The 14,478-nt window shown below is 39.8% G+C and overlaps 1 protein-coding gene across 5 annotated transcripts in view; it reads left to right on the top strand.

Moving 5' to 3' along the window:
• The window catches only part of CEP85 (centrosomal protein 85), a 34,635-nt gene that overhangs the window by 1,230 nt on the left and 18,927 nt on the right, over positions 1 to 14,478 (top strand). For 3 of the 5 annotated variants that reach the window (XM_072750679.1, XM_026014554.2, XM_072750678.1), the window contains exons 2-3: positions 4,899 to 4,974; positions 7,498 to 7,650. In XM_072750679.1, the coding sequence (XP_072606780.1) occupies positions 4,920 to 4,974; positions 7,498 to 7,650 (208 nt within the window). In that variant the 5' untranslated portion in view covers positions 4,899 to 4,919. Of the gene's footprint in view, positions 1 to 4,898; positions 4,975 to 7,497; positions 7,651 to 14,203; positions 14,469 to 14,478 lie in introns of those variants that run through there. The other 2 variants (XM_072750681.1, XM_072750680.1) reach the window with 2 other exon arrangements.

Here is a 14,478-nt window from a genome sequence, read left to right as displayed (position 1 = left end):
GCTGCTGCTACACATCCAACTGTGCGCAGGACAGCACTCCCCGCCCCCCCTTCCAGCAAAGACTTCTTTGACCTAAAATATCAGGAGCATCGAGGAACCCTGCTCTAGACAAGGAGGAACTGGTGCTTTGGATGAACCACAAGTTTAGTGGGTTATAGCGAGTTTGTTCAATAGAGGGTGTTCAGCACCTCATCAGGATAAAATAGGAGGATCAGAACCCCGTTTGTCTTTTAAAGCAGTAAAAGTACATGGTACAGAGGCAGGCAAATAGTAGGCCCTCAGTAAATTTTGATTGATGAATACTGTGTGCTAGGTAGGGAGGGGTGATGATACCACCAGGATGATTAAGATAACCATGCCTCACTACCTGCCCTTAGGCCTTGTAGGTTTTATAATAGTCTGGTGGCCTTGTATGTATCAGGACTTTGTAAAAGCAACTACTTGGCAGGGTTTGTTTTCTCTTTCTTTGGGTCTGGTTTAATGAAAGATCAAGGTCATGAAAATAGTGTGATGGTGTGAGATTCTTAATGTGCTTTTGTCAGCTGTGTATCCCTTCAAATCCTCCACAGTCTTGATGTGGTTCTCAGCAGCTGCCAAGTGTGACGTTCCATCCTAAGATTATAATTCTTTAAGGGGGGAAATACTTGTAACAGTTGAAGCCTAAGTCTTGGGTGGCAACTTGGGAAATAGGGCCTGGGTGGTGACCAAAGGGCAACGTGAAGAAATCGTATGAGCTCTCCTGCCCCTAACTTCTTTAGGGCTTGCAGCTCTGGCTGTGTCTGAAGCAGAAACTCCCAATTTATGGTACCTTGGTAACTTACTTTATTTCTTTTTGTCACACAAGAATGCTGACTAGACTGTATAACATTAGAGCACAGTCCTGGCTTTGAAGTCTCTTCCTAGCTATATGGCCTTCACCTCTCTAAATCTTCATTTTTTTCATCCATAAAATAAGGGTCATAATAGTATCTGCTTCACAGGTTTGATGTGAGCATTAAACATAAGACATTATACCTATAGAGTGTTTAGCACAGTGCTTCGTAGGAAATAAGTACTCAACATATGTTAAATTTGTTGAATGAATACTTTGGTAATTTAAAAGGCTTTGAAGATATAAACCATCAATGTTGGGTGCTTTTTTTTCTGTCTGCTTCCATTCACTCCTACCTTTCTTGGCTGTATAATTGATTATTTGTATTACAATTCATTTCTCTCACTTTTATCTCAAGAAATCTTTATATCCTTCAAATGGTCCTAAAAACTTGTACCAGTACCTCATTTACTTGTGAACTTTGTAGGACTTCAAAAATTATCTCTTACGGGGCGCCTGGGTGGCTCAGTCGGTTAAGTGTTTGACCCTTGGTCTTGGCTCAGGTCTTGATTTCAGGTTTATGGGTTCGGGCCCCGTGCTGGCGTGGCTGGGCGTGGAGTCTACTTAAGAAAAAAAATTATCTCCTCCATACTGTTTTACTTCTTTTGAGAGTTTTTTTTTTTTTGAGGCAAAATTAATGTACAATAAGATTCAATTTTATATGTGTACAGTTCAGTGGTTTTAGTACATTCACACGGTTGTGCAGCACCACCACTTTTTTTTTTTTTTTTTAGCACCACTGCTATCTAATATCAGGAGATTTTCATCATCCTGGAAAGAAACCCCATATCCATTAGCAGTCATTCCCGATTCCCCCACCCACCTCCTCTTAGTCCTTGGCAACTACTAATCTACTGTCTATCTGGATTTGCTAGTTCTAGACATTTCACATAAATGGAATTTATTTATCAGTTGATGGACATTTGAGGTTTTTTTACCTTTTGGTTTATCAATAATGCTGCTCTGAACATTCATGTACAAAATTTTGTGTGAACATATTTTTATTTCTCTTGAACATATTCTTAGGAGTGGAATTGCTGAGTTATAGAGTAACTCTGCTTAACTGAGTTCTTTTCTCATCCTATTTTCAACTCATCTGAATTTGGAAAGGTCTCAGAATCCAATGGACCTACTATCATTTTGTTATGCCTTAAAGAAATGTGTGAAGAAAAGGATTTTGATATCACTACTAGGTAGACAATCTAATCCTTCTGTGTTACCATTAACACACTAACTGTTAATAGCCATAAATTGAAGCTTTGACTGAATAATCCTCTTACCCACTATGTGAAGACCTGGGATTTCAGGGGATGGTACCATTTCTGTTGTAGATGCAGTGAATTAGGGTTTGGGTTGTTGTTACTAAGAGAAAACTCTAGAGGTCAGTAAAGCACATTAGAGAAATTATATATAGAGAGAGAATTTATAGATATAGATACATATATATCTCCTCTGTTTTCTTACCAAAGTTGGATTTCTCCTCTAAGAATTGTGATCTATCAACTGAGTTTGTCCCAAACTCTTTGGGGGCTCTTATAAATTCAGTTTCTAAATTCATACTTTATCTTCCAGAGACCCCCCCATATGCCACTTTTTATTGATGTAAACTGCCAAGAAATAACATAATTAAGGACTCAATGTGTGTCAGACACTATTGTGAGTTAATTCTAAATGAATTAGCAAAAAATAAATAAATAAATAAAAATAAATGAATTAGCATGAATTGGGTCCTGTCTTTATCCTCATTTGATGATGATGATGATGATGATGATTAAGTAGGCTTCATACCCCACATAGAGCCCAACATGGGGCTTGAACTCACAGCCCGAGATCAAGACCTGAGCTGAGATCAAGAGTGTTGGACACATGGGCATCTGGGTGGCTCAGTGGTTGAGCATCTGCCTTTGGCTCAGGTTGTGATTCTGGGGTCCTGGGATCGAGTCCCACATTGGGCTCCCTCTGGGGAGCCTGCTTTTCTTCCTGCCTATGTCTCTGTGTCTCTGTGTCTCTCATGAATAAATAAATAAAATCTTTAAAAAGTGGGACACATAACTGACAGTCACATAGGTGCTCCTATCTGCATTGTCTTTTCTTTTTTTTTAAAAGATTTTATTTATTCATGAGAGAGACACAGAGAGATTGGCAGAGACACAGGCAGAGGGAAAAGCAGGCTCCGTGCAGGGAACCCAATGCGGGACCGGATCCCCAGTCTCCAGGATCACACCCTGGGTTGAAAGGTGGCGCTAAACTGCTGAGCCACCCGGGCTGCCCTATCCTAATTTCCATTTTATTTTATTTTATTTTATTAAGATTTATTTATTGAAGAGAGAGAGAAGGAGGGAGAGAGAGTGAGTGCATATCCACAAGCAGTTGGGAGGGGTGGAGGGAGAGAATCTCAAGCAGACTTCCCACTGAGTGAGGAGCCCAACATGGGGCTCTGTCCACGATCCTGACACCATGACCCGAGCCAAAATCAAGAGTCACCTATCCAGGCAGCCTGGGTGGCTCAGGGCATGATCCTGGACACCTGGGATCGAGTCCCATGTCGGGCTCCCTGCATGGAGCCTGCTTCTCCCTCTGCCTGTGTCTCTGCCTCTCTCTCTCTCTCTCTCTCTCTCTCTCTCTGTGTCTTTCATAAATAAATAAAACTTAAAAAAAAAAGTCACATATGCAACCAACTGAGCCACCCAAGCACCCCCATCCTTATTTTTATATGAAGGAACTGAGATACAAAGATATTAGGAAATTTGCCCAAGGTTACACAGCTAATTAAGTCAGACTTTAAGCCTAAACTGATTTCTGCCAGTGCTCTGAATGTCAAAGGAAGAAATTCAATGAAGCGTGGGTAAACAGCGGGAGTAACTATGATTCTCTTAAGGTAGCCAAATGCCTCGTCATCTAAATAAGCCTAAACTATCTGATCTTGAGTGCATATACTGAACCACTTCCGTGACTCTCAGGTACTATGCAAATATATTATTAGTATTTGCTTCTGTTAGTTACAGTTAATTAAAGCTTTTGTTTACGCAGATAGAAATCAGACTTCTGCTGAATTCTCACAGCTTATCATTAGAATAAATATAAATGTTCTAAGAAGTAGGGAAATGGGAGGAAAACTTCACGTTCCCAGCTGAGAATTGGGGTTCTGCTTATGATCAAGAATTCTATTTGTGTATCATATAACTAACTTCCATTACTAGAAGAATTGGGAGATTTATGTTAATCATAATTGAAGTTATAATACTTCTCTGTTGGTTTGGTTATTTGGTTCTTTCTTTGCCTTACTCTCCCATCCTGTTTTCATGGCTCAAAAAATCCTTGGCCAAGTTTGTTAATTAAAAGAAATATGAAGCGGCTGGGTGGCTCAATCAGTTACATGTCTGCCTTCAGCTCAGGTCACAATTCCAGGGCCCTGGGATTGAGATCTGAGTTGGGCTTCTTGCTCCGTGGGAAGTCCGCTTCTCTCCCTCTGCTCCTCCCCTCTCGTGCTCTCTCTCTCTCTCAAAGTATTTTAAAAAAATAAAAGTATTATTTTTCTTTTTTAAAATTTCATTTATTCATGAGAGACAGAGAGAGAGAGAGAGAGAAAGGCATAGACACAGGCAGAGGGAGACTCAGGCTCCCTGCAGGGAGCCTAATGCAGGACTCCAGGACTCAATCCTGGAACTCCAGGACCACGCCCTGGGCCAAAGGCAGATGCTAAACTGCTGAGCCACCCAGGGATCCCAATTGTTTTTAATTTTTGCAACAATTGAGGAATTCTAGGACCTTATAGGATCAGTATTGGAAATCTCCATTTGGTTTTAGGTTTTCTGTCCTTTATTTTAGGAAGAGAAGTAGGATAGAGTATTAGGAGTTGCTTTACCTTAAAAAATATATTTAAGAGTAAAACACGTGGAGGACTATTGCGTGTGGTTTTGACAGTTTCAGTTGAATGGGAGTGAATTAGGAATTAAAAGATAGATCTGAGAAAATAAAAATAAAAAAATAAAAGATAGATCTGACTGGTTATTCCTTCATTCTACAGTTGGCTCAAAAAACAGTGTTGATGGCCATGCAGGAGAAATACCCAAGTGAGAGGATCTCTCATGTCACTTCACCAGGTGAGTAGTCAGAGTTTTCTGGGTTAAGTTTCTGACCTTTGCTCTGTTATTTCATAACTGAAATTTCCTTTAAAGGAAATACTACGCACAAAAACATTTACTGAAATGCTGGTACTTAAAGAATAAAAATAACATAAAGCTATATTGAGTAGAAAAACAGCCCTCTCTAAAAGAGCAACTATTTATCTCTGGTCCTACATGGCTTCCAACAAGACCACATGATTGATTGGGAGGGGAGGACACATGAAGGAACAGAATGACTTTGGAACATAGTTCCAAATGAAATCAGAAAAACACAGCATAAATTACTGTGTTCTATGTTGTCTTTGTAGTCCTGTGGGTGGGTCAGTCATCTGCTGGCCCACAAAGATTGGAATTCTTCTTGGATGCCAACAGACTCAGTTATGTTGTCACTGGAGACTCGGGAATTTATCTTTAGAATGGATTGACAAGATTTTGAAAGCTCTGTGGATATATTAAGTATATATATTAAACATATATAAATACAGAAATATGTAAATAAATACACCCAATAAGCATATTAAGTAGATACGGTATATTTAAATAGGAAGTAGAAAGTTTTAAGTGATCTCTACACCCAATGTGGGGCTCAAACTAACAACCCCAGATTATAAGTTAGGTGCTCTACCGACTAAGTCAGCTGGGTGCCCCTCAAAATACATTTTTATTTTACTAAATATGTCTTCAGAATTGATGTATGGAGTGAGCAGATAGTAAAGTACTGGTAAAGAATGGAAGATTAGTACTATTAACAAGTAAGAGGACAGGAAGATGGTAATAAAGGCCTTCAATCAATTTTTATTATTTCAAAAGACCTGGCAAATTGTCTACTGACTAGAGAGATAACACCATATAGACTTATCAAGAATCAATTTTTTTTCCTTCTACCTTGAGTTATACTTAGTACAGATAGTAACACCAGCTGCTCTTATGCTGATCAGAAGCTCTGATTGTTGGGTAGGTCTTCTGTGAAAGGTTATTACCGATTGCTGCATATGTGTAGATTCTTTCACATCAAGCAGTCCACTGTGACCCCAAGAGTGCCTTCCGTAAAATGCACAGGGTAGCAAAATTAGAAGAAAGTGAGTTAAAAAGATGGGAGAAGCAGTAAAATTGGAAGAAGAGAATAAGGTGATTTGTGTTTAAATATCATTTGCTTCCCACCAAATCAAGGAGTCTATAGAACCTTCTTTTCTGATTTCAACTCAAACTCTGACACTTTAAATGGATAAGTAGCCACCTTCTTGTCTGTTTGTTTACATGGATCATCAGATAAAAGCCTAGAAAAATTGTGGTTTTTTAACAATAAATACAAGTAAACCAAGTATTTATTGAACACTTTTCTACCCTCTAGCCCTCAAGTAGTAAGCTAATAAAGTTAAATGAATCTCATCTGTCTTACCCAATCAGAAATTTTAATGGTTCTTTGCATTGCAAAGTCTTAAACTCTTCAGATTGACTTTTAAGACTTACCTTGATCTGGATTACCCTGCCCACACAGTACCCCAGTTCAGCCAAGCAATGGTTGGTGCCCTCCCCACCCCCCTTCTGTTTGAGAGCACGCCCACATGCACATGAATGAGGGGAGCAGAGCCCTATGTGGGGCTTGACCCAAGGACCCTGTATCCTGATGAGCCGAAGGCAGACACTTAACAGACTGAGCCACGCAGGCCCCTAAACAGTGGTTTTCAAGAGAAATTGGACTGCGTGTTACCCTAGGAAGCATTTGGAAATATGTGAGGATATTTTCAGGTGTCACTGTGTTGGTGGAATAGGATTAGGACTGCTACTGGCATTTAATAAGGGACCAGGGTTGCTAAACCATCCTGCAGGGATGCCTGGGTGGCTCAGCAGTTGAGTGTCTGCCTTCAGCCCAGAGCATGATCCTGCGGTCCCAGGATCAAGTCCCGCATAGGGCTCCCTGCATGGAGCCTCCTTCTCCCTCTGCCTCTCTCTCTGTGTATCTCATTAACAAATAAAAATAAAAAATAAAAAAAAAAAACTTAAAAAAAAAAAAAACCATCCTGCCATGTATAGACTGCACATTGAAGAATTGTCATGTCCACTATGCCAGAAGCACCTATTGAGAAATCCTCTGAGAGGAAAGAATGTGGATATTGGAATCAAAACAAATTGGGTTCAAATCTCAGCTCTATCCTCTGTAAAACAGTGATGATGAATACTGTTCAGTAAGTAGATGAAATCATGTTGGTAAAGTATTGTGGCTTCTAGGTTTCAAAAAATGATGGCTACTATTGGATAGTATTGTTTTTTATGTAGTATCCCTGGCTTCTTGGTAAGTCTTATTTCTGTTTGTGAACTTCTCAGCTCTCATGCTGTTTCCATTTAAAATTAACTAAGAGTAGCTGAAATAGGCATAGGAGAGAGAAAAGGGTAGAGTGATGCTATTTTTTTCCATAGGTTTAAGTGTTCTATTTAAACAGTCTTGTGAGGTTACATCAGTTGGTTCACACTAAAGATGGGAAATGCCACTTGTTTCAGGATCCGGTGTAATTCAAAAGGGCAGCTCCCTGGGGACTGAATGGCAGACCCCAGTTATCTCAGAGGCTTTTCGGAGTCGCTTTAGCCGCTGTTCGAGTGTTGCTGACAGTGGGGACACAGCCATTGGCACGTCATGCTCAGATATTGCAGAGGGTAAGTTTGAATTAATGTTTTGATTACTAATATGTGTTGTCATTTTCAGATTGTGTTCCAGGTGTGTTGTCATTTCCAGAATATTCATAACTGTCCCTTCAGCCAAGGAGTGCTTGATTTTTCTTACTTCATGTTTCTTACATCTGCCCTTTCCTCTCAGTTTTTACTCCTTGTCCTATCTTAAACAACTTTTTAATAGGTTTTTTGGCCTTAGGTCTTTACTTCTACTGCCAGATTAATCTTTCTAAAAGATTTCATAGTTTCCCTTTCCAGTAAATTTTTGACTACTGCTGTTACTTGGAAGATAAAATTCAGAGGTCTTTGTTCTGTGATCTGGCCCTATCCCACCCATTCAGATACATTTCTTACTGTTACAAAGTGTGATGTTTTACTGTGCAATGAAAAAGCACAGAACTTTTGTTGTTGTTTTTGGATATCTGAGCTCTTTCCTTCTTTTATCTGGGCCCGTTTGTGCTGTTTATACCTCCTCTTGCCCTTCCCAGCTATGCTGATTTTATTTTTCAAAAACTAGTGAAGTGTCTGACAGGACTTTTCCAATCTCTTCACCCATTACTGATATCCCTCTCTGAAATCTTGTGTCTTTATTGTGTCTGCCATTTGGGGCAGTTATTACTTAAATTTAGTAATACCTGTAGACAGTACTCTCTACACCCAATGTGGGAGTCAAACTCATGAGTCCAAGACCAAGAGTCTCATGCTCTACTGATTGATCCAGTCAGGCACTGCAAGAGTATTTTATTTTTTCATTTAGATAGTTCCTAAAGGACAGAGGATCTGATGATAATAATTAATAACTATTTATTAAATACTTTATGATGGATACTGTACTAAATTTTTTCTCCATTTTTCATTAACATCTTTAAGAACTCTATGAAATATTTTATTATTTCTATTTTACAGATGGGAAAGCTGAATTTCTTTTTTTTTTTTTTTAATTTTTATTTATTTATGATAGTCACAGAGAGAGAGAGAGAGAGGCAGAGACACAGGCAGAGGGAGAAGCAGGCTTCATGCACCGGGAGCCCGACGCGGGATTCGATCCCGGGTCTCCAGGATCGCGCCCTGGGCCAAAGGCAGGCGCCAAACCGCTGCGCCACCCAGGGATCCCTGAATTTCTTTTTTTAAGATTTATTTAAGAAAGAACATGATTGGGAGGAGGGGTAGAGGGAGAAACTCTTCAAGCAGACTCCTTGCTGAGTGCAGAGCCCTACAAAGGGCTTTGATTCTATGACCCATGAGATCATGACCTGAGCCAAAACCAAGAATTGGACACTCAACCGACTGAGCTACCCAGGCACCCCAAGAAAGTTGAATTTCTTTTTTTTTTTTTTTTTAATTTTTTTTTATTTATGATAGTCACAAAGAGAGAGAGAGAGAGGCAGAGACACAGGCGGAGGGAGAAGCAGGCTCCATGCACCGGGAGCCTGATGTGGGATTCGATCCCGGGTCTCCAGGATCGTGCCCTGGGCCAAAGGCAGGCGCCAAACTGCTGCGCCACCCAGGGATCCCCGAAAGTTGAATTTCAAAGTGATTAGATGGCTTAGTTAAAGTCACAAAAGTAATCATTTTAGTACTTTATCAGATGTCACTCATACTAGGATGGCTGTAATCAAAGAGATAATAACAAGTGTTGGTGAGAATGTAAAGAAATTGGAACTTCTGTACAATACTGGTAGGAGTGTAAAATGTTCCAGCTGCTTTGGAAAGTAGTTTGGCAGACCTTCAAAAGAGTAAACATGGAGTTACCTTATGACTCAACAGTTCTACTCCTACCTATATACCCAAGAGAAATGAAAACATATGTCTACACATAAACTTGTTACACAGATATTCATAGCAATATTATTCATAGTAGCCAAAAAGTGGAAACAACCTAGATGTTTGTCAACTGATGAATGGATGAGAAAAATGTAGTATATCTATATAATAGAATATTATTCCACAATAAGAAGAAATGAAGTACTAAAACATGTTATGAAATGGATGAACTTTTTAAACATTTATGCTAAGTGAAGCCAGACACAAAAGGCCACATACTGTATGATTCCATTTATTTATTTATTTATTTATTTATTTATTTATTTATTTATTTATTTATAAAGATTGTATTTATTTGACAGGGAAAGAGAAAACACAAGCAGGGGGAATGGCAGGCAGAAGGAGAGGGAGAAGCAGGCTCCACAAGGAACCTGGAGCTCGATGCGAGGCTCGATCCTAGAACCCTGGGATCATGACCTGAACCGAAGGGAGACGGTTAACCAGCTGAGCCACCTAGGCGCCCCTTTCTGTTTCCATTTATATGAAATATCCAAATAGACAAATCTAGAGAGACAGAAAATAAATTAGTGGTTGTTCAAGGCTAGGAAAGTTAAGGTAAATGGAATGTGACTGTTAAAGGGTAAAAGGTTTTTTTTGGGGGGGTGATAAAATATTCTATAATTGATTGTAGTGATGGTTACACAATACTGAGTATACTAAAAACCATTGAATTGTACAACTTCAAGTGGGTGAATTTAATGGTATGTGAGTTATAGTCCACAGTAAAGCTGTTTTCTTAAGAAAAGGGCAAAAATGGGGGCACCTGGGTGGCTCAGTCGGTTAAGCATCTGCCTTCTGCTCAGGTCATGGCCTCAGGGTCCTGGGATTGAGCCCCACATCAGGCTCTCTGCTTAGTGGGGAGTCTGCTTCTGCCCCTCCCCCTCCCCTCTACTCATACTCTCTCTCTCAAATAAATAAATAAAATCTTTAAAAAAAAGAAAAGGCTAGAAATGTTTGAAAATAGAAATGAAAAGAAAAAAATATCAAACAGATATTTACTAATATTGACTCCTAGACACATGACATTTAATTTTAATAGTTTGATAGCTGTATGTATATGGGCATGGTGCTCAGCAGTTGAGCAGTACTGAATTATAGATTATGTTTTAGGCAGGACTTCGAAAGTCATTTAATCCAGTTCCTTTTTGCTGGTGAGGAACGAAAATTCCCAGAGGGGTTAAATAATTTGCCTAATGTTGCACAACCAGTCAGATTCAGGTCTCCCAGCTGTGGTATTCTTTCTGTCACTTGTATGATCAAGTGTTATTGTCAATTTAGTTGTTTGTTAAGATTTGTCTACATGTGCAATCATGGGACCTTTTTCACTTTGACTAAATAATAGATTTCTTAAAAATCAAACAATGGTCTAGATTTTCCCCCTATTGAATTGACTGGCAGTATTTAATTCAGTCACATTGTTACATAGACTGTGCGCTTTTTATTCCTTTGGGGGGAAATCTATGTCCTGTGTAGTGCATTCTCTTTAAATTGTAGTAGCCGGGATCCCTGGGTGGCGCAGCGGTTTGGCGCCTGCCTTTGGCCCAGGGCGCGATCCTGGAGACGCGGGATCGAATCCCACATCAGGCTCCCGGTGCATGGAGCCTGCTTCTCCCTCTGCCTGTGTCTCTGCCTCTCTCTCTCTCTCTCTGTGACTATCATACATAAATTAAAAAAAAAAAAAATTAAAAAAAATTAAAAAAAAATAAATTGTAGTAGCCTTGATGTAGTGGCCAAAGCCATTGGTCTAGAAGTTGTTTTTTGTTTTTTTTAAAGGATCCATGGTGGGATACCTGGGTGGCTCAGTCATTTAAGCATCCAACTCTTTTTTTTTTTTTTTAAGAATTTATTTTTTATGTTTATTTAAAAAATTTTTTTTATTTACAAGAGACACACAGAGAGAGAGGGAGAGACACCAGCTGAGGGAGAAGCAGACTCCATGCAGGGAGCCACAGGCAGAGGGAGAAGCAGGCTCAATACAGGAAGCCTGAAGCGGGACTCAGTCCTGGGTCTCCAATATCATGCCCTGGGCCGAAGGTGGCACTAAACCGCTGAGCCACCTGGGCTGCCCCCAACTCTAGATTGTAGCCAAGATCATGATCTCAGGCTGAGATCATGTGAGATTGTGAGATTGATTCCTTCATTGGCCTCCGCACTCATTGAGGAGTCTACCTGAGATTCTCTCCTTCCTCTGCCCCTCCTGCTTACACACACCCACTCTAAATAAATAAATCTTTTAAAAAAATAAATAAAAGATCCAAGGTGTCTTCTCTGCTGTGTTTGTTAGTACAATGGCTTTTATCTTAATCTTTGCTTGTTTTTTTTTTTTAATCCTTGCTCATTTTGTTCATGAATCTAGCTTGGTTTTATTTAGAGCCCTGTTGACAAGAACCCTTATGACTGGTATAAAATATAGTCATCGTTTCATCTTTAAACTGGACAGGTCGTTTGATTCCACTATTCATTAAAATGTTTTACCTTGGGATGCCTGGGTGGCCCAGTGGTTGAGCGTGTGCCTTCAGCTCAGGGCATGATCCTGGGGTCTGGGGATTGAATCCCACATCAAGTTCCCTGTGAGAAGCCTGCTTCTCCCTCTGCCTATGTCTCTGCCTCCCTCTGTGTGTCTCTCATGAATAAATAAATAAAATCCTTTTAAAAAAAAGTTTTACCTTGAAGATTCTCAAGGGGTGGGGTAGAAGTAGATACTGAAGAACCCAGAAGGCTTTCGGCTCTTTGCTACAGACTGAAATAATTACTGGCTTAGTTCAGACTACTTTACTTCAGAAACCAGTAAGATTTAGCAAGAGCGAAATAGCTAAATCCACCCCTCAACAAGAAAGCAGGGCTGTTAAAAAGAATTGGGTGTTGAGGCAGAGGGTATGATTGAAGAGAAGAGAGATTTAGAAATATGAATATCCTTAAAGTGGCAGAAACCCAGTGATTCTGAGAACTGCAGACTTTTCTAAAAATCACATATCCCATTTTGAAAGCCTTTGAAAATTGTAAAAATAAGTGGCCTTTTTGAAAATAAGTGTTGCTATTTTGTTTTAAAATGTTTCAAAATACAGGGGGCACCTGGTTGCCTCCATGGGTTGGGCATCTGCCTTTGGCTTGGGTCATGATCTCAGGATCCTGGAATCAAGCCCTGCTTCGGGCTCCCTGCTCAGCAGGGAGTCTGTTTCTCCCTCTGCCCCTCTCCGTGCTTGTGTTTTCTCTCTGTCAAAAAAAAAAAAAAAAAAAAGTTTCAAAATACAAACCAGACTTACGTTGTAACTTAACATATTTTATAGTAATTTATCACAATGGCTAATTTCCTTATTATAAATATATAAAGGCAGACACATTTATCAGAAATTACTGTTGTTTCAGTATGGCCTTTTATATATATCCCCAAGATCACCTAAGTATAGAAAATTAGATACTTTGCATTATCCTATACATTATAAGGGATAATTGGGCATGTCCATGGTTTGGGGGTTTTTGTTTGTTTTTATGTATTTTTTAAAGGTTTATTTATATATTTGAGAGGAAGAGAGCATGAGAGGGACAAGGAGAGAGAATCTGAAGCAGACTCCATGCGGAGCGAAGAGCCTGATGTAGGGCTAGATCCCACAGCCACAGGATTATGACCTGAGCCTAAACCAAAAGTTGGACACTTAACTGACTGAGCCACCCAGGCACCGCCTTTTTGTTTGTTTGTTTTTAATATTTTAAAAATGTATTTATTTTAGAGACGAGTATGAGCGGCTTAAGGGGCAGAGAGAGAAGGAGAGAATCTCAAGCATGAGCATGGAGTCTGGCTTGGGGTTATCAGTCTTACAACATGAGCCAAAATCAAAAGTTGGACACTCAGCTGAGCCACCCATGTGCCCCATGTCCATGTTTTGTTTTGTTTTGTTTTGTTTTGTTTTGTTTTATTTTGTTTTCTTAAGATTATATTTATTCATGAGAAACAGAGAGAGAGAGGCAGAGACACAGGCAGAGAGAGAAGCAGGCTCCACGCGGGGAGCCCAATATGGGACTTGATCCCAGGACCCTGGGATCATACCCTGGGCCTAAGGCAGGCACTCAACCGCTGAGCCACCCAGGCGTCCCCCCATGTCCATGTTTTTAAAGAGCTACTCACAAACCCATATGAGAAGATGGTAGTTGATCCGTAGTAATTCTGGGAAAGGTTGTAATATCTGTCCTCATTAGCTGAGTGTGTTCTGTGTTGGTTGATGGAAAGAAAAAAGAGAAATGAATTAAATTGGTAGTCTACTCTTCTCCACGATAGATGTGTTTGGTTTGGAAAAGAGTACTAGACATAGTTGAAAAAGGAAGACATTTATATTCCTTGTCCCCTTAATCAAATTTCTCCCTGCTGAAGGTAACATGTATGTTTCTTAACATTCCAGTCTTCTTATTTGCTTGAAGCCCACTGCCTTGGCACATTAATTCTGTGAACTTACAGTCTTCAGAGTGGAGCTTAAAAGTTGGAAATAATGTAGAAATGTATACCTTCTGCAGCTGGTCTAATCAGAGAGTTGTCTCCCAAAACTAGACAAGAGTTAAAAGAAGCATAAATCCAGTGTGAAGGAAAAATGAAAAGTTATAATTGGATATAAACAAGGGGGAAGTGAAAGGCAAATACAAAATAGAGGATTTCAGTGTGTACCCACTTGAGAGTGCTCACTGTGCTAGAGTGAAACCTGAGAGTTACTAAGAATAACTTCACATATCCAGGCAGTCAGGTCTGGTGTGTGGGAGAGAGAATAGAATCCTGATTCAGATGCTATACTCCCTGCCCTGGATACAGAGCAGCACTGTCCACTTTGCCTATTCTTTGGATAGTTTAGATTCATTGCTTACCTTCACTGGGAAGCTTTTGGAGGCCACAGAGGATTTTGGCAGCCCTTGGAAAGGATATTTTTATTGGATTGGATTATGGCTTGAGAGTTGACCAGCTCCCAGAAGAATAGGACCTAATTCATTTCCCTTAAGTAAGTGGTT

Source organism: Vulpes vulpes, chromosome 2 (assembly GCF_048418805.1).
Source record: "Vulpes vulpes isolate BD-2025 chromosome 2, VulVul3, whole genome shotgun sequence".
NCBI classification, from domain to species: domain Eukaryota; kingdom Metazoa; phylum Chordata; class Mammalia; order Carnivora; family Canidae; genus Vulpes; species Vulpes vulpes.
This window is presented reverse-complemented; position numbering and strand designations above follow the sequence as displayed.